General features: G+C 34.5%; 1 protein-coding gene across 1 annotated transcript in view; it reads left to right on the top strand.

Annotated features, from left to right (window-relative positions):
* ADGRL4 (adhesion G protein-coupled receptor L4) overlaps nucleotides 1-27,253 on the top strand; it is a 114,647-nt gene extending 87,394 nt beyond the window's left edge. The window contains exons 14-16 of the mRNA XM_037148137.2: nucleotides 23,868-23,959; nucleotides 25,307-25,475; nucleotides 25,829-27,253. Of these exons, the coding sequence (XP_037004032.2) occupies nucleotides 23,868-23,959; nucleotides 25,307-25,475; nucleotides 25,829-25,891 (324 nt within the window). The 3' untranslated portion in view covers nucleotides 25,892-27,253. The remainder of the gene's footprint in view (nucleotides 1-23,867; nucleotides 23,960-25,306; nucleotides 25,476-25,828) is intronic.
* The last annotated feature ends 306 nt before the right edge of the window (nucleotides 27,254-27,559 follow it).

The following is a 27,559-nucleotide window of genomic DNA, read 5'->3' as shown; positions in this document are numbered from 1 at the left end:
CATTCTGTGATTAAGCCCTATCATTAAGTTTTCATATTAATTGGGAGGTGTGGATATGATGGCAAAACAAAACAAAAAATAAGCAAACAAAAATATATAAGTTATCTCATATCCACTATAGCATTAATGAGAAGGCAAGACAAGACAAATGGCAAAGAACAATATATAATGAAATACAAGTGATACTGATGAAATGTGGGAGAGATCAATACAGGAAATGATAATCATTCAGCAAACCTTCCTTCAGATGGAGGAACTTCTTTGTGGATGGGGCAAGAAGCAGACTCTGCTTCATATGCACTGGATTCTAGATGTGGACTTAAATGCCTGCCAAGCTGCCTGTAGGCTTCCTAGGTTTCCCTTTAAAGGAAAATAAAGGACAAAAACAAAACAGCAGTCATTGTAAATAAAGGCAGTACCAAAAATAACAAAACTAGTAGCACATATGTTATTAAAATATTCAAAATTCATTTTTATAAATTCATCACTCCCTAGTCTAGATGTCATTATCAAAGTTTTCCCTCCATAAATGTACCCATTTCTTCTCTACTTTCATAGTCAAGCCATTGTTATCCTTGGCTAAAACTACAGCATCAATAATAATAGAATTTTAAATAATTTATGATTTCTTGAGCAGTAACTGCTTTAATCACTAGCATTATCTCCCACTTTATAGTTAACAAAAATAGGATTTCATTCAAAATGTATGTCATTGGCCCAAGATTCTAAGTCTACAGATAACACTGATATCAGAACTTAAAATTCTCTGCCTTACTCTAAAGACCGCCTCTTCATTTTACCTTGCTTCTTTTGCAGTTGCCTTCTAACCTGTCTTTCTGCTGCCATTCTCTCCCATTTCATTTTAATCTATCCATAATAAACTCAGCTCAGATAATGTGAACGATTCATAACAATAAAAAGAATGTGCCCTGGCTAGAGTGGCTCAATGGGTTGAGCTCCAGCCTGCAAACCAAAGAGTTGCTGGTTTGATTCCCAGTCAGGGCACAGGTCTGAGTTGTGGGCCAGGTCCCCAGTGGGGGACACACAAGAGGCAACCACACACTGATGTAATGTTTCTCTCCCTCTCTTTCTCCCTCCCTTCCTCTCTCTAAAATTAAATAAATAAAAATATTTTTAAAAGAATAACAAGAATGTTAAAGTCTTAGTATATTTCTGGCATTAATCTGTACATTCTCCATGTGTTAGCACATTTAATTTAATCATCTAGACAATTCAAAATGGCTGTCTGCATCGTGCAGGAGTGTGCAATATATTTTATTTTGAATTTGGAGAACTCAAGATATAGAGTGATTGATTACACATCGTACCCAACAGTTAATAAGTACCTGAGCTGGACTCACATTCATAAAATTTAATATATGCCCTGCCTTCTTAATCCCAAGGGTGATACTTCCTTTGCCTGTACACCAAGTGCCATAGGCAGGTATAGAAAATTCTCAGTAATCCAGCTAAACCTTACCTATTTGCAGCCTTTTTTCACACTGCATATCTCCACAAAATAACTCCTCTAAGAACTTTATCCTCACAAGAATACTTACTGTTGGATTCTTTTTAGGGCTTTTTCAATCAATAATCCTACCACTTTGTGCAAAATTCTATCATTAATTAATATACAAGTCACTAAAAAACCTTTCCAGGTTTATAACTGAGCTTCTACAGGGTAAAGTCTAGGTTCTGTAAATGATACTTGCTTATTTTTATGAATGGAGCCCTGGGACATGTCTGATTTGGGATCATAATGTAAAATTCCTTTAAAACAATGTAGAAGTGAGTAAAAACTAAATTAGTTCAGCACTGATAGCTTTTTCTACCCTTAGCTGTGTAGTTTGAAAGGAAGATTCAAGCTTTTAATTTACCCTGATAAGTGTGAATGATTAGGAATTTGAGTACCAACATTTCCTGCATTGATCAAACTAAAGTACTTCCTCAGGTGTTGACTCATTAACAATAAAAATCTCTCAGAATTCTGAAGCAGGAACCAATGACCCCACCGATCCCATCTATGGATCACTACATTTAAAATATTCAGGTTGTAACTATACATGAAAAGGTCTAGCTATGCTTTTCAGAGATAGAACTCTATGAGGAAAGGCTTCTAAATCTTTGTAAAACAAGCTGCAAACTGAAGATAATTCCCAAATTGTATTTCTTTCTATGATATTCTTAATCCTTAATGCTGAATTCTTTCAACTAAAACTATACAAGTAATTAGGTTCAAGTACAAAAATGTAAAAAAATTTGTGAAAATAATTTAACTTTTAAGTAGAAATTGAAGTTTTCCATAAATACATTCGCTATTGAAGAATAGAGGTTCCTTGATTGAAACAAATACTAATTAAACTATATCCACATAAGGCAGTTTCATTTAAAAAAAGTGAACTTTTGTTTAAATTTAAATTACAATTTTTATAATTGAGTGTTTCTATATTGCTACTCTTACCCACTCTTTTCAGGTCTGCCCAAAATTCCAGTCAGTTTTTTGTACTTGCCTCGCTGAGTTGTTCTTTCCATGACTACAATCTCTTAATTCCCTTTCACCAGGAAATACCTGGTAAAACCTACTCAAAATTAATTCCTCACATAACCCTTAAAAGATGGACCACATCTATATATGTATTTATTATTTTGTTTTCTTATTACATTTTTTAATTTCACAAATTTCCCAAGATTGAAAGAGATGAAAATACAAGATATGTGAAGTAAAAAAGCAAACATTTCACCCATAATCATATTCTCCATGACTAACTACTCTTTCTCTTAGTAGTTACGCTAATCCTTCTAGACACACACACATGCATATTTAAGAAAGAATTTTGTTTATAAATTCAAGCAACCTGAATTGCTTATAATCTGTACTATCTCATGTTCATTCTTCCTTGTTAGAATATATCCAATTCTACCATTTGTATGGTTGCTGATTATGACTGTACTCTAAGTTATTTAATCACTTCCTTAATGATGAACATCTAATTTGCTTTCAATATTTTTTATTATACATAAAACTAAATAGAGAATTCTTGTTCCGATACAGATTATATATATATCCATAATGTAAACTTGTTAGGAAATGCTTCTTAAACTAAGCTAGACCAGAGTTCTGCAACAGTGGCACCACTGGCCAAATTTCCAAACCAAATTGCTGTGGTGGCTGCCCTGTGCATTAGAGGGAGTTCAGCAGCATCTCTGGCTTCTACTCACCAGATGCCAGTGGCACCACTACCATCACCTACGTATAACAACCGGAAAGGCCTACACACACAACCAAATGTTGTACAGGGAACAATATCCCCTTTTCTGCTCTTTGGGAACCACCAGTTTAGACTTTGATATTGTCTGATATAAAAGTTCATTTTGCAACTTGCTTTATGTGGAAAAAATATTTTAAAATGAATTAAAATTATGGTTTTGGCAGTGTCTTTTAGATGACCCTATTGAAGTTATGTTGGAAAGACTACCCATTATAAATTTTAAATGTTATGGATTACAGCATCAACATTTTAATAACATGTTTTAATTTAATGTTATCACATTTGTTCGATACAACCTCTGTGGTTCAAGGTACTTTAATATTCTAACCTTTCCTTCATTATTATGTATTAATAAGATTTCAGTACCTGCAACATTTTAACTACTTTCTTCATATTATTCTGACCTTCTCAAAACAATAGGTAGCTAGAAATTTAAAAACAAAAAGTGAACTTTAAAAACATCTTTATATAAATAATACATTTGTAGTTTTCAATGTATTTCTATACATGAGAATTGTATCCTTACTAGATATACCTTCACAGATAATTTCCTTGGCAATCATACTAAAAAATTCATAAAAATCAAATACCTTCATAGAAATCAGATATAAAAAACCTGTAAAAATTCCTTGGGTTTCTTAAACCTAAGTAGAAATAACTGGCCAAGGTGAAGTTTATCACTGGTATTTTCTTTCAAATGCAGCTTTAGAGTGAGGGATGTTACAAAGTGAAAGAGTAACTATGGATGTTGGTAAAGCAAGACAGTCATTAAAATTGTTCTTCACTTTACTTTTGTATACCTCTTCTAATCTTTTTAAAATGTTTTATTTATTTATCTTTAGAGGGGAAGAGGGGAAGGAGAGAGGGAGAGAAACATCAATGTATGGTTGCCTTTCATGCGTCCCCTGCTGGGAACTGGCCTGCAGGGAACTGGCCTGCAACCCAGGCATGTGCCCTGACTGGAATTTGAACCACGATTGTCTGGTTCGCAGGCCCACGCTCAATCCACTGAGCTACACCAGCCAGGGCTTACGTCTTCCAATCTTTACAAAATTCTTTAACATCTCAGGTAATCCTCACAAAATTCAGTAGTATATCAAACCAAAAATAGTAATAGCGTTTAGTAAGAGATAATGTTTTACAAGACTTTGACTAGATCTAGTGACTATAATCTTGACTTAATGTATTTATGTATACCATTGGGGCTTCTGCTATTTAAAAATATATTTAATATAGATAGATAGATAGATAGATAGATAGATAGATAGATAGATAGATAGATAGATAGATAGATAGATCTAGTGACTATAATCTTGACTTAATGTATTTATGTATACCATTTGGTGCTTCTATCTTTTTAAAAAACTGTACCAATTATTTGAGATGGACTAGTTATACATAAGCAAATTATGTGTGCTCTTTTTTAGCTAACAGATAAAACCTTCAAGCTTATACTCTTTAAAAATTTATAAAAAGCATTAAACTTGGTCAAGAGCACAGTACCCATTCTATAATTCTTACAGTTCTGATCATCCTCTGAATATAACAGTGTCCGTGTCCAAGCTGATCTGCAGGAAGAGTGAATCCTTTTTTGAATAAGAATTTATTAGCATTTGCAAAGCTCGTGTTCTATATCCATGAAAATATTTAATCTTTCCCATAAGTAGGTATTGTATCCCTCCATCCCCTTTAGTATTCTCTGCAAAATACAAGTAACTAATTTGAGAGAATGGACAATCTGTGTGGCTCTGTCTTCATTTCTGTTTCTCATATGAAAACATTGTGTCTAGTTTCAGGGCTTCCCAAGAAAGAAAGATTTAAAATTCCTTCTGATGAAAAAAATATGCCTCTTGATGGTATGAGATCAAAAAGAAAGCCCAAGTTGTTTTATATTAGGGCACAGCCCTTAGTCATTAGAGCTTAATTCACACTCATTTTGGTAGAAGCCACCATTTTGTCTTTATTTTAAGTGGAAATTAAGGCTTAACATGCTTAAGCAATTTACGCAGGAACACCCAGCTATTAACAGGTGGGGACAAGCTCAATGCTTTTCAAATTCACGCTCCGCACAGTTCACCACCACGTAGCCTTTCGTCCTTCCCCGCACAGGAGATCAAAGTCAGTAGGTTTCTGTCAGCTCCGGGAAACACTCTGCCCTGGCTCCTGAGTTGCACAGTCGGTTCAGGGTGACTTTTGAGAGACCTAGAAACTGTAGACCTTCTAAAAAATGATTTATAAACTTTCAGTTCTTATTACTTAGTGACTATGTCAGAATAAATTACTTTCCATTTGTTGAAAATGAAGGAAATTGTGTCTACTCTCAATTTTTCTTCCCTCATTTTGCAATGCTTTATCTAAATATTTGTCCTGAGTAACCGCAACTAACCAAAACACCCTACCTAAAATCCTGACTATATAGATCAATATATGTAATACCTATATTGGATGTTTACACTCTCTTCATTGATATCTATCATTAAAATATTTTCAGTGCCCTGTATGACATCTAACTGTTCAAATTCTTTTTTCCTTTTCAAAATGTACATTAAAAGCTTCATTTATTTAAATTGTTCTTAATCTTATACTTCTGATTAACAGATTTATTTTCTTTAGGAAAAAAATATGTTATTTTGGATTCCTTGAAAAAGGAATTTTTTAATTCCTTTTAGTATGAATTTTTTAATTCATACTAACCTATCTATATAGGTACTATTAAATCAAACTAAAAGTACAAAGTACAGCTAGTATAAAAAGAAAAAACTGGGAAAAAATAGATACAACATTTTTAATATTTCAGAATATGTCAAAACTTTATCAAGTATTAAAGTCCCAAATAAGGCTGCACTAGTAACTAAGGGGAGATAAATGGAGAATCTTTTTGATCTCAAAAAGTATACCAAGGTGCCATGTGTAAGCAACTTGAAGAAATATATTAGTAAACGTGAGTTAATATTTTAGCAAAGCAAATTTGAATTTTTCTTCACCCCTGTGTTACATCTTTCTTGATTTTACACTGCTCTTAAGGTCAAGTTTAAAACCATTTTTAAAAACTTATGATAAAAGTGATGTTAGTTTATTTATTATCAAAATTTGGAATTTTTTAGTTAAAATGGGTGATAAAAGTACATGAGGGGGATAACAGAGGAAAGAAAGGGAAGAGCCATCAAGGAGCATGTATAAAGGACTCATGGACAAAGACAATGGGGGGGAGGATTGAATGTGAGAGGTGGGGGTGGGTAAGGCAGGGGGAGTGTAATGGGGGAAGTGGGGACAACTGTAATAGAACAATAATATTTTAAAAGTACATGAAATTGATTTCATTATATTGGTGAACCTATAAAAATCTTTATTGAAAACTCTGTTTGCAAATTAATCTTTGCCTACAAAGTAAAAATTACTTGGAATAGAGCATCTTGTGCCTGGTCATGACAACTGTTTGGAGCCTTTCTTCCACTGCTCCCTGACTCTCAAGGGAGGTGGCTGTCCCTGCTTGTGGAGAGGGTCAAGGAACAGGAGTGAGATATTGCTGATTATTTTTTATATTTCAACACATGTGAAAGTGAGCATCATCACTGCACATGTAACTCTCACACAGTAACCGAGGAGACATGGCAGAATCTGGAAGTGGAGCTTACCAAACCTATCTGAGCTTATCTTAGTATGATGTAAACCAGGGGCATTAAACTCATTTGCACCAGGGCCACATTAACCTTGTGGTTGCCTTCAAAGGGCCAAAGGTAATTTTAGGACTGTATAAATGTAACTACTCCTTAACAGTTAAGCAGGAGCTCGGTACTACCACCGGGTAGAAACAAGGTGCCCAAGGTGGAGGGTCTGAGTGGGCCCTTGGACTTCGTGTTTGCCACCTGTGATGTAAACAAATGGAAAAAAAATTTAGATAAATGCTAACCTAAACAGAACAGTAGGCAACAGACTTGAGAAATACCGGCTCTGGCAAACAGGGGTAAAGCTACCTTGGAGGCAGCTCATGCTCCGGCCCCTCAGTACTACTACTCAGCTTCATCTCACAAGACCCTCCCATGGACATTTGCATTTTAATCATATTGGTTGCTTCACAGCTTCTGAAAGGTTCTGTGTACCTTCCCACCTCAGCACCTCAGCACTAATATCCTCCCTGTGTCATCTCTCTAGCTGTCCCTTTTATTCGTTTAACTCCTGTTTGAGTTCAGATATCAATTCAAACAACACTTCCTGAGGGAAGGCCTCCCTGGCTTGGCTCATGGTTCTGTAATATCCTTTTGCCTTCATAGAAGCCCATTATTTTCTTTTGGAATACTTTCTTCGATGTAAAATGACATGTGTCAGTGTCAATCACTGATTAATAATGGATTCGTAGCTGTCTGATCCAGGAGACTGTAAGTGCTATGAGAGCAAACCTTATGGAATTTATCATGCTATACTATCCTTAAGGTTTGTCAGGCAGTGATCACGAAAGTGACATTGTTGGATGAATAAATAAATGATACAAGCATAGCAGTTAGTCAAAGGTGTCAATTCCTTTCCCAAAAGGAAGAAACCTTTTAGTTTCTTTAAAGAAAGAAACTATGATATGAAAATGAGATTATTTCCTGAAGACTTCCCAGGAGAGATAACATGTGAAGCATTCATCATAGCCTATCACTTTTACTCTTTTTCCTTAGGAATAATTGCTCTATCTACCTATCTATCTATCTATGTATCTATCTATCTATCTATGGCAAGCTTTCACTAGGAATTTAATTTGCATTTTATGTTTAACTGAATAAAATAAGTTTCTGGTCGAATAATGGCAGAGGTTTTCAAAAGCAATACTGTTGGGGGAAAAAAAAACATTGTGAGCTTTTCCTATGCACTGGATTTCCAATATGTACAGGAAGATAATGTTGCCAGCTCTATGCACACAGCTACATTTTGAAAAAGAAATGAAAATTAAAAAATAAAAGCATCCTTTTAAAGTCAAAAAGAGAAAAATTTTAGTAATTTAGGGAACAATTATGTCTCTTCCTATATTTTTACCTTTCAAATTGGTAATAACTGTAGAAACAATTTAAATTTGTGCAACATTTATCTTAGTTTCTGAGTAAGTCAAATATTTTATATGTTTGAATAAAATTAGTTCATTGTATACAACATGTATATACAAGGAACACTTTTCATGGCTTATATGTTATCAAAAGAAATTTTATGACTGTTTATTATTATATTAAATTGAATGATTGCTGTAAATACTCCTCACATACAGTTTTTCTCCTTCACCTTTGCTTCTTTTCTATTATCTTTCCATGACTTATAACCAACTAGAGTTAAAAACAACTATAAAAATAAGCCATGACATTCACTTACACCCATGGAGATCATTTTGTCCTTCACTTTTACATAGTTCTAGTTCTCTCCACCTTTTTATACTGTTTTTATTATATAAATTATTTTTTAACACTGAAAAAATCAGCTGTTAAAATATTCCTAATGGAATCACTTTAAAATATGAACTGTAGGACTTCCACCAAGATGGAGGTGTAGTTGGAAACACTTTACCTCCTCGCACAACCAAATCTAAAAACAATAAAGTTTTAACAACAATAAATGCAGCCAAGTCACAGAAAATCGAACAATACGAAGTCCAACAACAACGAACAGCTGAGCTAAACTGGTGACGCGGGTGGAGCCAGCAGCTGAGCGGGTCCGGCAAAGAAGATCCCTTGACCCAGACGCGCAGGCAGCCAAGGGCTCAGATCCCAGGTGCAGGGTAGCAATGGGCAGACCCTAGGGAAGGCACCGGGCGGCAGGCTGACCACGGTTGCACATTTGCACAGATAAACAGGTGGGGGGGACACAGCAGCGAGCGGTGGGGACCAGGCAGGAGGGAGCAAAGAGGACAGATATTGCTCCCTCTCTGACCCCGCCCCCACATACAGTGTCACAAAGCAGTGACCTGGGTGGCCCCGCCCTGGTGAATGCCTAAGGCACCTCTCCTCAAACATAACAGGCACAAACAGATCAAAACATGGCTCAAGAAGAACTCAGAGCCCCAGAGCCAATAAATCTAAGCGAACAAGAAATTGGCAACCTATCAGAGGCACAGTTCAAAACATTGGTGATCAGTATGCTCACAGAACTGGTTTATTTTAGCCACAAATTAGAGGAACATATGAAGGCTAAACTAATTGAAATGAAGGTAATTGCACAGGAAACCAATAGTGACTGAAAGGAAACTGGGAATCAAATCAAGGGAGTGAACCAGAAGGAAGAAAAAAAATGACCAAACAGAAAAATGTGAAGAAACGAGAATTCAAAAAAATGAGCAGAGGCTAAGGAACCTCCAGGACATCTTTTAAATGCTCCAACATCTGAATTATAGGGGTACCAGAAGGGGAAAAGGAACAGCCACCAGTAGAAAACTTATTCGAACAAATAATAAAGGAGAACTTCCCCATTCTGGCAAAGGAAATAGACTTCCAGGACATCCAGGAAGCTCAGAGAGTCCCAAAAAAGTTGGACCCAAGAAGGAACATACCAAGGCACATCATCATTACATTAGCCAAGATTAAAATGAAGGAGAGAATCCTAGAAGCAGCAAGAGCTAAGGGGACAGTTACCTACAAAGGAGTTCCCATCAGACTGTCAGCTGAGTTCTCAAAAGAGACCTTACAGGCAATAAGGGGCTGGAAAGAAGTATTCCAACTCATGAAAACCAAAGACCTACAACCAAGATTGCTCTATCCAGCAAAGCTTTCATTTAGAATGGAAGAACAGATAAAGTGCTTCTCAGATAAGATCAAGTTCAAGGAGTTCATCATCACCAAGCTCTTATTATACGAAATGTTAAAGGGACTTATCTAAGAAAGAGAAGATAAAAATGATAAACAGTGAAAGGACAGCAAACTCACAGTTATTAAGAACCACACCTAAAACAAAAACTAACTAACAGGGCAGCTAGATCAGGAGTGAACCATAGAAATGAAGATCACATGAAGGGTTAGCAACAGGGGAGTGGGAGAAGGTACAGAAAATAAGTAGCATAAACCATAGATAGAAAATAGGAGAGAGGGTAAGAATAGTAGGGGAAATATAGAATCTAAAGAACTTGAGACATGTGGTCATGAACTAAAGGGGGGGAATAATGGGGGAGGGGTGTGCAGGGTGGAGGGGAATGAAGGGGGAAATAGAACAAATGTAATGGCATAATCAATAAAATAAAAAATATTTAAAATATGAACTGTAAATATTTTAATGCCTATGACTAAATATTAGATCAGGCTTTTAACCATAATAAAATAGATAAATTATTTAGCTTTTACCTCTGGAGATGTGGGAAGATGTGAGGCCACTTATATGTTTGAATGCAAGGTGATGCTTACACTATATTGGATGGGATAAGGTCTGGAAGAAGAGATGAGATATTGCTGATTATCTTTCATATCTGAACACATGTGAAAGTTGGAATGGTCACTGAATATAACTATTTAAGTGTTTATTCTCCTGACATTATTTTAGAGAAAAGTCCTGAAAGTAGAAAAAGATGTATTTTCTATTGAGAACATACTGTCTAAATTATATACATATTTTTTTAATTAAATTAATGATTGAATGCTCTTTTACATAGACCATTAATTATACCTGGGATTTGGGTATAATATCTTTCATCATTTTACTCATTCGACAAATGTATACGGAACATTTTTTATGCAACAGATATTGTTGAAAGACTTTGGAATACATCAGTGAATAAAATAGAAAAAGTCCCTACCTTTATGGATTTTTGGTTCTAGACCAGGAGTCAGCAGTGGCCACCACTGTTTTGTAAATAAAGTTTTATTGAGACGCAGTCACATTATTTGTTTGCATATTGTCTAAGGCTGCTTTAATGGTATGTCAGAGTTGAGTAGTGTGATAGAGACCATAGGGTTTAGAATAGTAAAACCTAAACTATTTACTGTATGGCCCTTTTCAGAAAAACTTTACTGACCCCTGTTCTACATGAGAATAAATAAGAAAAGATAACTATCCTCTTTCATAAAATATCCCAGTATAATATATTGAATTCGTTAAAAATGATTTTTACATTTTGGTATCTGGTACTTTTTTTCCATGGATTGCCTTTTGATATACATTTACTTCTTCCTTTGCTATAAAATTTTGAAGGTAGCCAGATTTTTTGACCTGGAAATTTCAATTCTACCCTAGAGGAGTTTCAACAACAAGGAAATATGGTTTACATGAATGATAAATATTTGGCCTATTGTTGAATTATGTCTGTATAAGCATAGACATAATTCATAATTATGAATTAATTAATAATTAATTATTAGGAATAAATTCATAATTTATTTTGTTGACATTCTTTTAGAGGAACATCCCAGACATACTTGGATATTATGTTTCTATTGAGAACAAATTATCTAAAATAAAGACTGAAAGATATAAGTTCTGATATTTTAAGGTGCTCTTTGTAAGTCCAATGAGACTATAACAAAGTAATTTTTATCCAATTGTTATTCAACAATGTTATTGTTATTGTTTTATATATGCATGTATGTATATATGTATAGTTCAGCATTTTAAATATTTGAGGCAATTTGGAAGAACATTTTTTCTATGAATATAATAATCATTAGTGATGTTTGTTGAAAACATATATTGAGCACTAGTCTAAGCAGTTTACATTTATCATATAATTTAACAAACAAAAAAAACCTATGACATAAGGACTAATATTATCTATATGTTACAGATGAGGAAGGTGAAATACAAGGAATTTAAAAAATCACCCAAATAGTAAGAGTCAGAGCTGGAATTTGAACTCAGGAAGTGTGATTCCAAAGTTTAATTTTATCTTTGTTTTGAAGATACATCTATTGCCTTTTTGAAACTTTCAAATCATGTAAGTCAGTGGTCTCCAAAGTTTTTTGACTAAAATGCCCATCAGTAAAAACTTTGTACCTCAATAAATGTATGATTTCATCTTGAAAAGCAATATACATGTACTTGTTTACTAATATTGTGTATACATTACATCATATATTATACAGAGTGAGGCAGAAGTAGGTTTACAGTTTTGAGTACACAGATTTTATTCTTGTATTATTACTTGCCAATATGTGAACACAGATATTATTCTTGTATTATTGTTAACTATTGTATTATTTTCCATATGAGTGACTATAAACCTACTTTTACCCCACCCTGTATATGACGTGTGTTATAAGACTCAAAAATTTACTCTAAAAGATGTAATGGCAATATTTAAATATGTTCAATATAGCCCTCATTAAAATATGAGTATTTTAATTTTTTTAACAAAATACTGATTGTGCTTTTAATATAGCAATACCAAGGTCTAGCTCTAAGTTCAGTTTATTTTAATACTTAATGGTTATCAGAGCTGAAACTTAGCAAAAATACATGAATCTGTATTTTGGTGTGATGTGTAGGAGATACCACACTGACTGCTCCATTCTAATTCTCTTTTATTCACATCTTCAATAAGGCTTCTTAATTGCACTTTCCAATAGTGTTACTGAAAAAATATTTTTCTTTATTTTTATTGTTGACACTATTGCAGATGTCCTCATTTCACCTCCTCTGCCCTCCTCCTCCCAGCCCCCCTTCCCTTTTACCATATAAACTTATGTAGATATAAATTTAATTTAAATATTAATTTAATTTTAATTACACAAATGTACATTTATTCATAAATGTAAAGTTATATCAAGTACAAATTTTATATTTAAATTTATAAAGAGAATGCATTTACATTTGTGCCATAATATTTTACATGTATTATTTCAGTTAACTTCATCATGAGAGACGTAACTTTATCCAATGGTACATGACTTTTTAAAGGTCTCATCATTAAGTAGAAAACATTAAAAGAGATTTTGAAATATATGTATAGACTTTAGAAAAATTACACATTTACATGAAATATATTACTTTTAATATGATTTAAAACTGTGGATCTAAATGCATACTTCAAGTAGCTCACTTAATAACTTGAATTTTTTAAATAACATGTTATTAAATCTGATTAGATCTTCATGGATTTTAACCTGGCTGATTTGCATGGACTTGTAGCCTGGGTGGCAAATAACTTACCCTAGGATTGGGAAAAATGTCAATTCTGTCATTTTCTGATTGGAATAATCTTTATCAGCATTACTTTTAAGCCACATTGCACTTGGAGGCATCTTGGGTCTTCTTTTTGGCTCGTATCCCATATGTGACTCTCTTTGTCATGTTAAAAGCCAGAGTATGGTATCATCTTTAAGTAGTAAACCTTAATGTTTTCCTTAGAAAAATGTCAGTGGAAATTTTAATATATTCTTCCTGTGCCCCAATAGGTAACTTTGGCATTGCACTTTAGAGACTACTAACGGATCCAGTAACCAAATCCAAAATCTAAGGAATAGAGTGTTATTGTTTACTAGCACAGGAAGAACTGCCACCTTCCTAGACCCTTTGACCACCGAAAACAATGAGGACTGGTACCCCCACTGAGGTCGCTGGCATAGCATACTAACTGCTGCTCAGTGTTAGCAAGGCCTTCCCCACTAGTATCCCAAGTTCAAAGGACACTAGTTTCAATTAACTAACCATATCACTACTCATCAATGTTTTATTCTTTTACTTTTAACCACGTCTGCAATGAAGTCACTGTTAGCAGTTAATATAAATGTATAAACAAATTTTTAAAATTTTAGATGTCGATTTAACTTCTTTCTTGGCCCTTCATGTTTAATTCGGTAGTTTTATAAAGTTCTTAGTTTTGTAAACTCTAGAACTTGTCTACTAGCTGTGATTCTTGGCTTGGCAACTTCCTGACCATGTCACCTCGGGCAAGTTATTTTCTCTCTCTATGACTCTGTTGTCATAAATGTTAAATAAATGTATTGATAATGATAATATGAAGAGGAATATTTACCTCAGAAAGTTGGTGTGAGGATTAAATGGATTAATAAAATACAGAACACTTTCAATAGAGTCTGGCACATAGAAAACACTATTTTATTCCAGAACAGTGTATACCCCAATAGTCAATCCTGGTAGAAGTACACTGTTGTCTTCTAAAGTATAAACCTCAAGATACTAGTGAAATATCATAAACACTGTTAATATCCCAGAGTAATAATCTATGAAGGATAGTCTTCTCTTATGATATTTAGAACCTACTTAAATAGATTTACATTTTCAGATTGTTTCACATGAGTCCATGTTTCAGATCATTCTTAACATATTTTTTTCATGTCATTATGGACAATTGTACACTTCACTCCCATTTCTTTGTGGTCTACTGTCTCCTGAGCCTGGTGTTAATAATCTGAGCAGAGTGTCTCTTAGCTCTGCAGATGTTCCGAAGGCTGCTAAACCCTGAGTGTAGGGAATGTTAACACGATGAGACTCGTGATGTTAGGAGAGAAATATTTCCTAATAGTGTCATGTAGATATCTACAGGGAAAAAAGGTATTCTACTCTACAATTCTGATAAGAGGTATCAACAAATACCATAGAATTATAGCTTCTGTTATTTTTCACTAAATTTATACTAGTACAAGTTCACATTGAAGCTTTAAAAATTGTATTTATCATTATTGCTTAACTAACAAAAGCTTTTAGCAAGTGCCAGCCCAGCCACCGCTTCCTGGCACAGCTTCACCATGCACACCCAGGCAGAGGAGTTCCGTGAAGCCTGGGCGTATTCTTTACTCACACCTTTCAGAGGTGATTTCATCTGCTATATATACTTCCATTTGATCAGGCTCAGCACGTACACACACACTCCACAACAGTTGCCACATCTGAAAATGTACCTCTTCTGCCTTTCAGAGCCCTTTTCAAAATAGTTATGGATCAGCCTACCTGGTGAAGGCTGATCCCACCCTTGGGATTTTCTACTAGGAAGCCATTGTCCTCAGATAATTTGTTGTTTACCTGAAATTTGGTTTGACCGGGCATCATGTATTTTTATTTACTAACCTGAAAACCCTCTGAGAAGGCCCTTAAAAGGTAGGTATTATTGACAAGAACATTAACAGATGGCTTGAAAGTACAAGCTGCGTTTATGACTTCCTTAGAAGAAAGTCATTTACTAATTATAATTTGTCTGGATCTTTTTATTTTAAGAAACCTAGAAGTAGAATCCACAAATAATAAAAAAGTGTTTTATAAGATTAACTACTCACCAAACATTGAGATCATTAATAATAAATGAGTTATTGATAAATTAGTATTTATTTAAAGAATCTTAATTTTTTATTTAAAAAATAGTAAACACTATAATTATAGGGTATTTCATACATATGTTTAACCCTGTATTCGTTTTCTATCACTGTCATTAAATACTACAAACTTAGTTGTCTAAACACAAATCTGTTAGCTCACAATTCTGCAGGGCAGAAGTCTGGCTACAGTGGGGCTCAGCTGCTTCCTCTGCTTGCAGTCTCATTTGAATAAAATCAAAGCATCAGCCATTCAGGTGGCAGAAAAAAACTTTATTTTCATGCATATTCTGGTCATTTGCCAAATTCAGTTTCATGCAATTGACTTCCTTGCTGACTATTCGATAGGGGTCAGTCTCAATTTGTGGAGGTCTCCCACATTTCCTGACTTATGGCCCATTTTGTCTTCAATTGTCTCTGCCCTCCACTTCTGGCTCATCTCTCCTGCCTTTTTTATGCTACATCTCACTAAATCTCCGCTGCCTTCCTCTAAGGGTTCACAGGTTTCTATCGGACCCAACAAAATAATGCAGAATAACTTCTTTATCTTAAAATCCACAGCCTTAAATTTATCTGCAAAATTCCTTTTGCCATATTCACAAGTTCTAATATTAAAGTGTGAAAATTTGGGGGAGGGGAGACATTATTGTGCTTATCACATACTCCAATATTATGTGATTAGCACTGCAGCTAAGCATTTACTGAGATGACTTTAACTGGGAAATAATAAAAAAAAGAAAGTAAAACAGAAGACAAAATTCCAACTACTTGATTCCAATCTAGCTAGCAGACAATTTTTTTAATTAAAAGATTATTTCATTTTATTTTAAACCTTAAATTGAAAACTACTTAGTTACCTCTGCAGGGGTGGAGGCATGAAAACAAATTATTTTATTATGGCCCCTCAGTAGGCCAGGAAAAACCCACCTTTCATCCTCTGCAGAAATACATCTGTCCTCAGCCAGTTCATTCAAATGCAGTAAAACTATTTGAAGAGACATAGTAGTTGTGATCGTGACACATTCTGAAATGAACCAGATTTGGTTTGATATACATAAAAAATTAACGCCTGGGTCTCAAAGTGCTGTAAGAGAACTTTCCTCATTTTTCCCGGTGAGATCTGACATCAGCATGTAGATGACTTCATCAATTATTGAGGAAAAGACTAAGAAAAGAAAAATGACTGATTGGGTTGCTTCGTTTTGAAGTCTGGATGTGAAGCTCTTTGCCTTGAATATACCTGTAGGTTTAAATCTTTTAGAATTAGCTCCCATGTTCCACCAGCTCATCTATTTAAGATTTTTTGTTGTTTTTTTTAAAAGGCACTTAAAAATTTGTACCGCACTGTCAACCATCGGAACCTGTGTGCCTAACTTTAAAGTAACAACAATATATGTCACTGAAGTTAAGAAACAGATCTCTGTGTAGGTAAATATCCCTGAAGATGAAGCAAGGGAAATGATTTGAAATTTAAAATACTACTTTTTCTCAAGGGTTAAGTTTTCATGACACTGAATGACTTTTCTTCAGTTATTTTTATTCTCTGTATTTGAAAGTGCGGCAATGAATTCAGACTTTCTGTTTGTCATCTAATGTCCTTGTCTTGTTTATTCCTTGACAAGTTTATAGACTCCTAGTTAACAAGCTAAAAGTCTTTTAAAAGTTGAGACAAAAATGATTATGAATGACTTTGTTCATTTGCAAGTCATTAATTAGCTCCTGTGCTTTTGTGGCACTAACATCTAGAGATAAATAATGAAAGAATCATAATTAATAAAACCAATGCATGTAGGTACACACAGTGAGCAAAAGTGTGAGTAATTTTAAAGGCTCCATTTTCTTAAGGGTAATGCTAATAATTTTCCAATATTTAAAAAAATTACGCATTCAAGTCAGTTATCATTGATACATCAATAATGTCACCATTGCCTGTAAGCACAGTGCTAATTGTAAATTTCCAATTATTTAACCTAAATTGCAAATATTTCTCTAGCCTGTCATTACTTTACATTATGAGTTTTAGTTTTAGTTTTTATCTCATCTCAGGGCATTCATACTTACTTCATAAAATATTTCCTCCCAAAAGATACTATTCTATACCATGCAAAATGCAATTTCAACTTAATTTTCACCTCTAAGTAAGATCGTGTGCATTTAGGTGATATTCTTTGCTTACAGGTTTTTTTACTCTATTAGAAAAGGGATGTAAACTAGTTTATATATTTATGGATAAAGATGACAGGCAGTGTAAAAGAAACCAATGTAGATTTTTTCAGTTACCCCAAATTTACTGAATGTTATAACCTGATGTTTAATTTGGCTCAGAGCTTTTTTAAAGAAAAACTACTCTGACATTTGTTAAAATGGTGAGGACTTTACCCTGGACTCTATGGTGAGTGTCAATACTATGACAATTGGAGAGAGAGATTTGGTTCAGCTTTGAATACAATAAAGACTTCTGGAGATTATGTTACATCCCGTCCTTGCGAGCAAGAAGGGTCGGAGACTGCTGGGTAGTCAGAGGTGTTTTATTGGCCAAAGTTTCAAAGTTTTACCTGTGCAGGGGCGAACTCTCGGGGTGCCTCCGGAGACACACGAGTGCCAAAATGGCTGCAAATGAGAGTCGGGCCTAACGCTTACAGGCTAGGGTTCTTATAGAGGCGAGCAAGCAAGCAACTTCCAGAAGCAAAAGGTGGCATTTAGCTACTGGCTCAGGGATTTATGCTAGGGCTCATGATCTTGCTGATGATTGGCTGGCAGGGCTCATGAACAGCTCGTGCTCAGGTTAGCCATTGGCCTAGGGGCTCATGCTAGGGGTAAAAATCCCCCCCCCAACAGATGTTCCAAGAAGCTATCTGCTTAACTTCCTGGAACATTTGCCCGGGGGTGGGGGTGCAGTGCCCCCACCCAAGCTTGAGAAAGCAGCAAAGGTTGAACAAACAACTTAGTTTTCTTAAGACTATTGCCCTTAGCCCCTAACAATTATAGATTCTTCAAGGGACAGCCTGCATGTTGGGGTAAGGAGGGGGTAGTTGGAGGTTGGTGGATGGAAAATTACTAAAAGGAGACATCAAGGTTAGGGGAGTTCTTGCTCTACTTACTTTAACAAGATTCTTCCTAAAAAGCAGGCCAGGATGATCAGATAGCAAGGCTGGGAGGTGAGGAATTTGGTTAGATATTAAAAGTAGGAGGATCCACACTAAACTGATTTAGCAAGACTCTTGCTAAAACTGAACTCTGCAAGGATGGACACTGAAGACCAAGGTTGAGGCCTAGAAGAAGGCTCAGAGGAACTTACTAACTTCTAGTAAAGGAAAGTTTTTGTCAGTTTTTCAGTGATGAAGGCAAGGGGAGAATATGTTGGCTTATAGGATCTGCATAGTTTAACATTATAAAAAATACCACCATTCTCTACATTTCCATGGAATTGATCTCGGTCTGGTTATCGTTTGGGCTTTAGATTTTCATAAAAGTCCACTGGGAGGCTCTATGTGGACAAGCAGCATTTAAGCACAAGTGGTAAGGGAATGAGCTATGGGAATATCTGAGGGCCCAACAAGTGCAATCACCCTCAAGGCATGTGTAGTGTGCAGGAGGGTGGGCAGGGAATCCAATGTGAGCAGAATGAAGTGATCAGAGAACAGAGCAGGGTGTGAGGGAAGACATACATCATTTCAGACCCTGGAGGCCATTGTGAGATCTTCAGTTCTAACTCTGAGATAGGAAGCCACTGGAGGGTTCTGAACAGAGAAATGATCTGACTTACACTTTAAAGATACCCATCTGACTGCTGTAAGGAGAATGGATTGCAGGAAGGCAAGCCAGAAGAAGGAAGAATGATTAAGAGGCTTTTCTAATAGCCCAGGGTGGCCTCTTCAGAATAGGATTTGTGAAGAGCATGAGTGGTAAAGATATTCTGAATATATTTTGAAGGTAGAGGTGAAGGGTTTGCTCACAAATATGCCTGATCTGAAAGAAGGATAACTTTTTTCAGATATGCAAGATTACAGCAAAAATATGTTCTTTTAGGAAGAACAGTAATTTGGGTTTTAACATATTTTTAAAATATCTTTTATTGATTATACTATTACAATTGTCTCAATATTTCCCACTTTGTACCCTTCTTCCCAGTATCCCCTTCCCTCCAGTAATCCCCACCTTAGGTTATTTATATCTACGGGTTGTGCATATAAGTTATTTGGCTTCTCCATTCTCTATACTATTCCTCAGATCCCCCTGTCTGTTTTGTACCTACTAATTATGCATCTTAATCCCTGTACATTTTCCTCCATTATTATCTTCCCTCTCTCAGCTGATAACCCTTCAAAGGATTTCCATATCTATGATGTTCTTCCTGTTCTAGCTATTTGCTTAGTTTGTTTTTTTCACAGTCAGAAGTTATGGAGAGCTATCTTCCCGGTGCTGGAATCCTGGGCTGTGCAGTCTGGCCTGGGGCTAGGATCACTGCTCCCAAGGTATCCCTCCTGATTTTTATCCACCACACCTGTGAGACCACCAGTTCCACCATCACTACCACCACCACCACTACTGCCTCTCCACACCACACCACATCTCTATGCCTCTCCACAGAGAAGTGGCTCTTCAATTCTGCCCTTTTTACCCATCTGGATGAATGTGGCTTCTTTAAATTCTTGGCTGTTGGACTTCTACACAGCTCGATTTTCTGACAGTTCTGATTGTTATTTGTTCTAAGATATAGTTATAATTCTCTCTGTGGTTGTGAGAAGAGGTGAAGCATGTTTACCATGCCTCCATCTGGACCAGAAGTCAGGGTTTTGACATTTTTACTTCAGGATGCCTATTAGATTTCCAAATGGAGAGGTCAGATAGGACCTAAGAATAGTATTTTGAGTTATAAGATCTGATCACCTGGGAAATCAGGGTACATAGGTAGGTCCAGACCAAGATCCAGAGTAGTCATTTATTTTCACTGGGTTGCCATTATTTGATTCTGGTCATTTAATATTGGCTTAGAAATCATATGCTAGGCTCTTTTCACCTTTGTCATTTTACTTTACTATGCAAATAACTGCATGACACTTACTGAATGGTATTGCGTTTTCCTGTGGACTTGTCATCTTCTCCATTATACTGTAAGTTCCTTGAGGAAAGACCTACAGTACTTTTCCTATGATTGCTGACTGAAAGAACAAATAAAAACACTTTGCATTGAAGATAAAATGAGTCCTATCTCTGTCTACCTCCTCTGCTTCATTCACATCACGCTACTCTTTCCTGTGTTTACTATACCCCAAGCACCTCATGACTTTTTTCTATGCCATTTTCCTTAATAGAAAATGCCTATTACAATGCCTTTCTCCCTTCATTGTTGATCTGCTAATGCTTTATAATTTATCAGGTATTGGCTTAGGTGCTAAATCTTAAGAGAAGTACTCCCAAACCTTTGTTCTAATCAACCCCCATTTTGTCTCTCCTGATAGTCTAAATTTGTGACTTACTACCATTTATCACAATATGTAACTTCATAAGCATTTGTATGATTATTTGTTTACTATCCATCTTCTTAGTAACTTTATGAGAACAAATGACAATATATGCTGTGTCCATTAATATGTACCAGCCTAACCACTATACCAGCCACTTAATAGACCCTTTATAAATGCAAATTAAAAGTTCCATATATTTGTATTATTATCAATGATTGTGGGTAACAAAATCATTATGTGATTATTTTCATTACATAAAACTGTAACACCTATTGATAAAAATGTTTAATCTGTTTTCTCTTACAATTGGAAAAAATGAGTTTATAGAATAGGAATTAGTCTCTTAGTTGTCCAGCAGCACTTGGTTTTTATAAGTATGTAAACAATTTTCCTTTTGTACAAAAAAAAGTACTTTTTGGAACAGGATAACCCATAGGGAATGTTTAATTTCTACTTCACTGTTTTACCATATGACGTAGGAGAATATGGACAATGTATATGCACTTCTGGGAAACCAAAGCAGTGTGAGTAGCTATTTTTCAAATCTATTTTGTCAAAAACAGAATTTTCAGAAACTTTATTTAATAAGTATTGTAAATTACTTATGTAAATAAATGATATATTAGGGAACAGTTTATCATTTAAGATTCTTTTATCTTAAAACTCTTCCTTTGTTGTGATAACAAGTTCAACATAAACACCTTATAAAATTATTTGAAGATTTTCAAGCCAGTAATGTTTTGAGTATATTATTTATACTAACCAATTTTTAACACATTTTATTATTTAAGTAATGGATATGTTTATAAAACTAAATACAGTGGTTGTTTCCAAGTTCATTTAAAGAAGCAATAGCTATAGAAACCTAGAAAATGCTGTGCCTCTTTTTGCATAAGTCATAAAGACTTTTATAAAATTAAATATTAAATTGTCATTTCAGTTAGTTATTTGAGCATATAATAAGGTGGAACTGTTAACTAAAGAAATTTAAATATACTGTATCTACTCTCTGCAATTGCTAAAGATTATTTTTGTATGGAAGCATTAAGGTAATTAGAATTAATTAACCATATAATTAGAAGTAATAAACATTTGGAAGAAGGAAGAGACTGAACCCCTCCTTTTCCTCTCAAGGACTTCTCCATGGAAAAGTGACAACATAAAATTATCTGAACCATCGCTTTTTACTGCTTTTTACAATAGTAATTATTAAGTATATTTTGAGAAGCTATATAAAACTCCTTAAAATATAGAACAGAATATTCCTGTAACTATTTTTGAAATACTAGTGTAAGAATTAGCTGATAATATAAATATTGCACTTTGCTATTGTTATTACAAAATGGCTTTTGAATATCTGTTTAGATTAATAAATTTTAATTAATATAATCTGGATTGATATACAAATTATTTCTATATTTAATATTGAAATCATTAGTATGCTCATATTAATATAGATATTTAAAATATACCTCTCAGTTAGTCTTCTGACAAATATGATTTGCAGGTTTCCAAAAATATAGAAAAAGGAAAGAAAAGAAACAGACACTTTTCATAGTATAGTCACTATAAAATGGGTGTAAATTCTGCACTGACCAGTGCAGCTCAGTTGGTTGGAGTATAGTCCCATAAGCTGAAAGGTCGTGGGTTTGATTCCCAGTCAGGGCACATACGTAGGTTGCAAATTGAGTCAGGGCATTGTAAGAGAGGCAGCTGATCCATGTTTCTCTCTGACGTCAATGTTTCTCTCACTCCAACCTCCTCTCTCTAAAATCAATAACCATATTCTCAGCTAATTAAAAAAAGGTGCAAATTCTGTGTATCCTTTTTAGCCCATATTAGAAAATATAGATATTATAATGATAAATGTTTATCAATAAAATGTACATATTCCCTCAAATAAACATTTATTTAATTGATTAATATTTTAAAGTTTCTGGTTACATTTTACTTGCTTGTTTGTTATGTTGATTAGGTTCCAGTTAAAGGTGAGATCATATGGTATTTTTCCCTTACCACCTGGCTTATTTCACTAAGCAAAATATAACCAGAGACATTGAAATTAAGAACAATCTGACAGCAACCAGAGGGGAGGTTGGGAGGAATAATGGGGTTTAAGGGGAAGTGTTTTCAGGAACAACTATAAAGGACACATGGACAAAACCAAGGGTGGTTGGAATCAGGAGAGGGAGGCAGGGATGGCTGCAGTGGTAGGGGAGTGGTGGGGGGTAAATGCAGACAACTGTAATTGAACAACAATAAAATAATTTTTAAATAAAAGTATATTTTGAAGTTTCTGTAGTTAAATCCAAGAAAAGGAAATCTCAGTATAAATATTAGGAGAGATAGCTAGATGAACTATATAAAAGAAAGTACATTCAAAATTTTTCTAGCAATAGAAATGAGGATGTTTTATTGAGTTTTTTTATTTCCTTTTAAATTTTCTGTTTCAGTTTAAATTTTTAAAGGATTGACAGAATTATCACTAACATTTGTCCTTAAAGAAACGAAACACATTTAATGAACAAAAATTTGATTCCTCAAGTGTTCATAAAGTTTTAAAACCAAAATTGTTTTTAACATGTATACTGATCATAGTATTGGCAGCAGGTGATATCAATCTATAGCTGTGATCATTAAATCTGAAGAATTTTCTTGAAGAGGTTGCTTAATACAATATGCCAAACTGAACTAACTACCAGGTATATCCAAAACTCTGAGTAACATTGTAAAGATAAACCACAGATTTGTTTTCCTACATGTACCAGCATGTTTCTGCTTTGAAATATATGTAAACATGCCATAATTTTCTGGCTTCTGCTAATTTGAAATCTTTACTGTTTGTTTATTTCTTTTATATGTGTATAATTTACTATAAAAATTATCTCTTGTTTGAAATGGATTTATTTTCTCAGGTTAATCTCTTGGCTTTTGGATTTATCATATACAAAGTTTTTCGTCACACTGCAGGGATGAAGCCAGAAGTTAGTTGCTATGAAAACATAAGGTAAATGTTTCTTATGTCTCCTTTCTTTAGCGACTAAAAGCTTTAGTAACTTAAAGTATAAGTAAGTTTTGAAAAGATAATTTTTAATGATTTTATACTTTCTTCCTGCATTATTAAAATAGTTATTTAAGTGGCATTTGGTATATTTAATAAGCCTACAATCACCACATATCAAAAGGTGAATAAACAGTCTTTTCAAGCATAGTCCTCTTTGAAAGAAGAAATGATGACGATTTTAAGCAAAAGTGGGCCTTAGTGATTTTCTTTTGCAAAACATTTCTCAAAGCTTCATAACTATGTTTTATTTTCCTTGTGTTTTTTAGTTTGCTTACTGCCATGATTTTTCCTTTAATGCCCTGTCTTGAGAACAAATTTACTGAGACCTTGAAAACAGTTTGTTTAGGAAAAACTTGACTGTACCATTTAGGAGCATGAGACACAACTGATGCTGGGTTACTCAGGAACACTCAGGTAGTTTCAATACCTTGCACAAAGTTTATAGTTAGGATTTAGCAAATGTTTGCTCAATTACTTTCTTTTACTTCTCACCATTCATAGTTTCATGAAGTGTGCTGGTTTTAATAAAGTTAAAAATGACTCATTTTCTGAAGCACAGTGCTAAACCATCTTCTGCATTAAAGAATGCTTACTAAAAATGAATGAGAAAATAAGCATTAATTGCCTCATTTTTTAAGGCGGTATCCTCAGGGAGCACGATTAAATAGTTTTACCAAAAGTCACACAAAATAAGCTGAAAATAGGTAAGAGTATGTGCATTATTATTTTTTTAATTGTTAAGAAAACAGTATTCTGACATGAATTTATTTGGAAGTAACAGAATTGCACAAGCAAAAAAAATTCTAGTTTTATATCCCACACTTTCTTCTCTACTAAACCTGAAAAAATAAAACAGTTTTCTTTGATGTCAAATGTATGTGCTGACCACAGTTCACATGGTATACTTCTCAAGGTTTCTTAAAGAAAATGTTTCCTAAAAGATATATGTCTTACCTTTGGGAACTACTGCAACATTAGATTTTAAATCAAAGCATATACACTTCGGTGTGCCAGATAAAAACATTGTTAAGATTAAGAAAATTCCTCGAAAAATAGCATGTTTCAATAACGCTGCCTTGATTTTGGAAGCCCATCTCTGCCATGGCGCAGCAGCAAACCTTAAGGGCTGTCCCACATGACTGTGCCAAGTTCGCCGGTTTCAAAGTTGTTGATCTTTGCAGAAGATTTCTTGGTTATACCCAAAACTCATTTCCCACATAATCGGAGATATTTGGGGGTGTGTTGAGGATGTGCAATGCTCTTACCTGGAATATTTCCAATGCGTTCTAGGTCTTGCGCCAGAGGAGCCCTAGCTCTTCTGTTCCTCCTGGGCACCACCTGGGTCTTTGGCGTTCTCCACGTTGTGCACGCCTCGGTGGTGACGGCTTACCTCTTCACCATCAGCAACGCCTTCCAAGGGATGTTCATTTTCTTATTCCTGTGTGTTTTGTCAAGAAAGGTAAGCAATTCATTATTTCGGTCAACTCTACAGTATTCTCGTGTAGCATCCGTTACCAAATTGATTTTAAAAATTCTCATACATTCATGACTTGAACCTTCATTGCCTAAATACAGTACATTTTAGTATCAACATGCTGAGAACATCTAGATGTTCTTAGGAAAAGATGCTTTAAAAAACTTGCTATTAGGAATATCAATACAGCTTGTATTCACTTGAGCTTTTTCTCACAATCAGAGGCCTTAATGGTTAAAAAAAACAAATATAACAATTTAATGTGATTTGAAAAGAACTTGATATGATTGTTGCAGTTGTGTTTAATATTTCTCACTTCCCTTTTGTTTTTGTTTTAGATCCAAGAAGAATATTACAGGTTGTTCAAAAATGTCCCTTGCTGTTTTGGGTGTTTACGGTAAACAGAGGGAACATGGATAATCACTGCCACACAAAAATAAAAATGCCAGGTGGTGGATGGCCAATGTATAAAAATTACTCGAATCATCCAATTGTTATTACTAGATAATCATATTTTAAATCAGTTTTTCTGTTTACAGTGTAGGAACTTCATGTAATAAGAGGTAAAAGTATGTACTGTATAGCTGTAGTATGCTTCCCTCTATGACTTAGTTATGGCAAAAATAGTATTGCAGACATTCGGAAAGTAATTGGTTTTTCAGGAGTGATATCACTGCACCCGAGGAAAGAGTTTCTCTCTAACACAAAAATAGATGAATGTCCTCGAGGAAACCACTGGCTTGATATCGTGTGACTCATGTTGCCTTCGAAACTAGTCCCCCATCACCTTGGTAATGAGCTTCGTTACAGAAAGTGGAACATAAGAGAATGAAGGAGCAGCATATAAAACAGTAGAAAGGGAATGGCTGTTATAACAATAGATTGTATTTTGAGTAAACTTGTAGTTTTTTAAACTAGATGAAAAATTATAGGGATAAAATAAAGAATTGAATGAATACATCTTACCATTTTGTGAATTGTTCTGAATATAAATTTCTACTGAAATAACCTGGACCTATATTTGTTATATCCATTTTCTTCTCTGATATTCTAAAAATCACACAACTTCACAGAAAAAAAAACAAACATTTCTGCTCCATTCTCAGGTTTACACTGGAATGAGGTTTATGCTATTGCTATACTTATTTCACAGATTGTGACTGCAAATACCTAATCAGTGATACATAAATGTGTCAAAATATAATAGTGTTCATGTCTGTAAATGTTGTTCATGCCTGTAAATAAAGCCGAAGTATTCTATTCTATAGCCTTTGAGTGTAGTGAAAAATATCGTGTCTCATCATACTAGTACGAGTTCTTTATTTTTGTAACTTTAGAAATGTTGTAGTTCACATTGCAATGATCCCTTTTAACTTACTATTTTTAAAAGGGTATTGTAAATATGGAAGTATTCATAAAGTGAATTGCTATTTTTTTTCTGTTCAGAAAAGTACACACTTAAAAAGTGTTATTTATAACAAAGAAATCACTAAGAACTGTAGAGATTTTCACAGTGGATCTATTTTCTGACAGTTTCCCGTGATCTGTTAAAGCATATCTGCTTAAATGTGAGGCTTCTATCTATCCTCAGATCATCTCATTAAAATGAAGAAGCAGTCACTAGACTTATAAAATATGTCATTATTCTGTACCTACCTGTAAAAGTATGCCAATACACTAAGTGTCGTGATTTTAATTTCTCCCTCTATTGAAATACAGTCTGTCAAATCTTTCTCTAACAAATAAAATGTTATCTAAATGAATCCTGCTACTGCTTTGCTGAGTTGTTTTCTCAAGAAAAATGTGCTACCTGCCAATATGGCTTATGCACTTTTAGAGGATTTATGATGATAACTTTTTACTGTATTTTTGATCTCATAAAGTAAACCTATGACCTACTCTTGTCCTTTTCATTATAGGAGAATGTTATAGGAATGTCCTATTGGAAAGTAATCTGTTTAATCACTGTATACAAAATTCGGTGTGGTAGGCAGAATAAAGGCCCTCAAAATGCCCACACCCCAAACTTTACAACCCATGACTATTTTAGGTTGTGTTGAGAAGAGAAA

The sequence above is a fragment of the Artibeus jamaicensis genome, unplaced genomic scaffold (assembly GCF_021234435.1).
Source record: "Artibeus jamaicensis isolate MK-2021 breed Jamaican fruit bat unplaced genomic scaffold, CSHL_Jam_final scaffold_1019, whole genome shotgun sequence".
Taxonomy (NCBI): Eukaryota; Metazoa; Chordata; class Mammalia; order Chiroptera; family Phyllostomidae; genus Artibeus; species Artibeus jamaicensis.
Note: the sequence above shows the minus strand (reverse complement) of the source record. Positions and strands in the feature narration are given on the sequence as shown.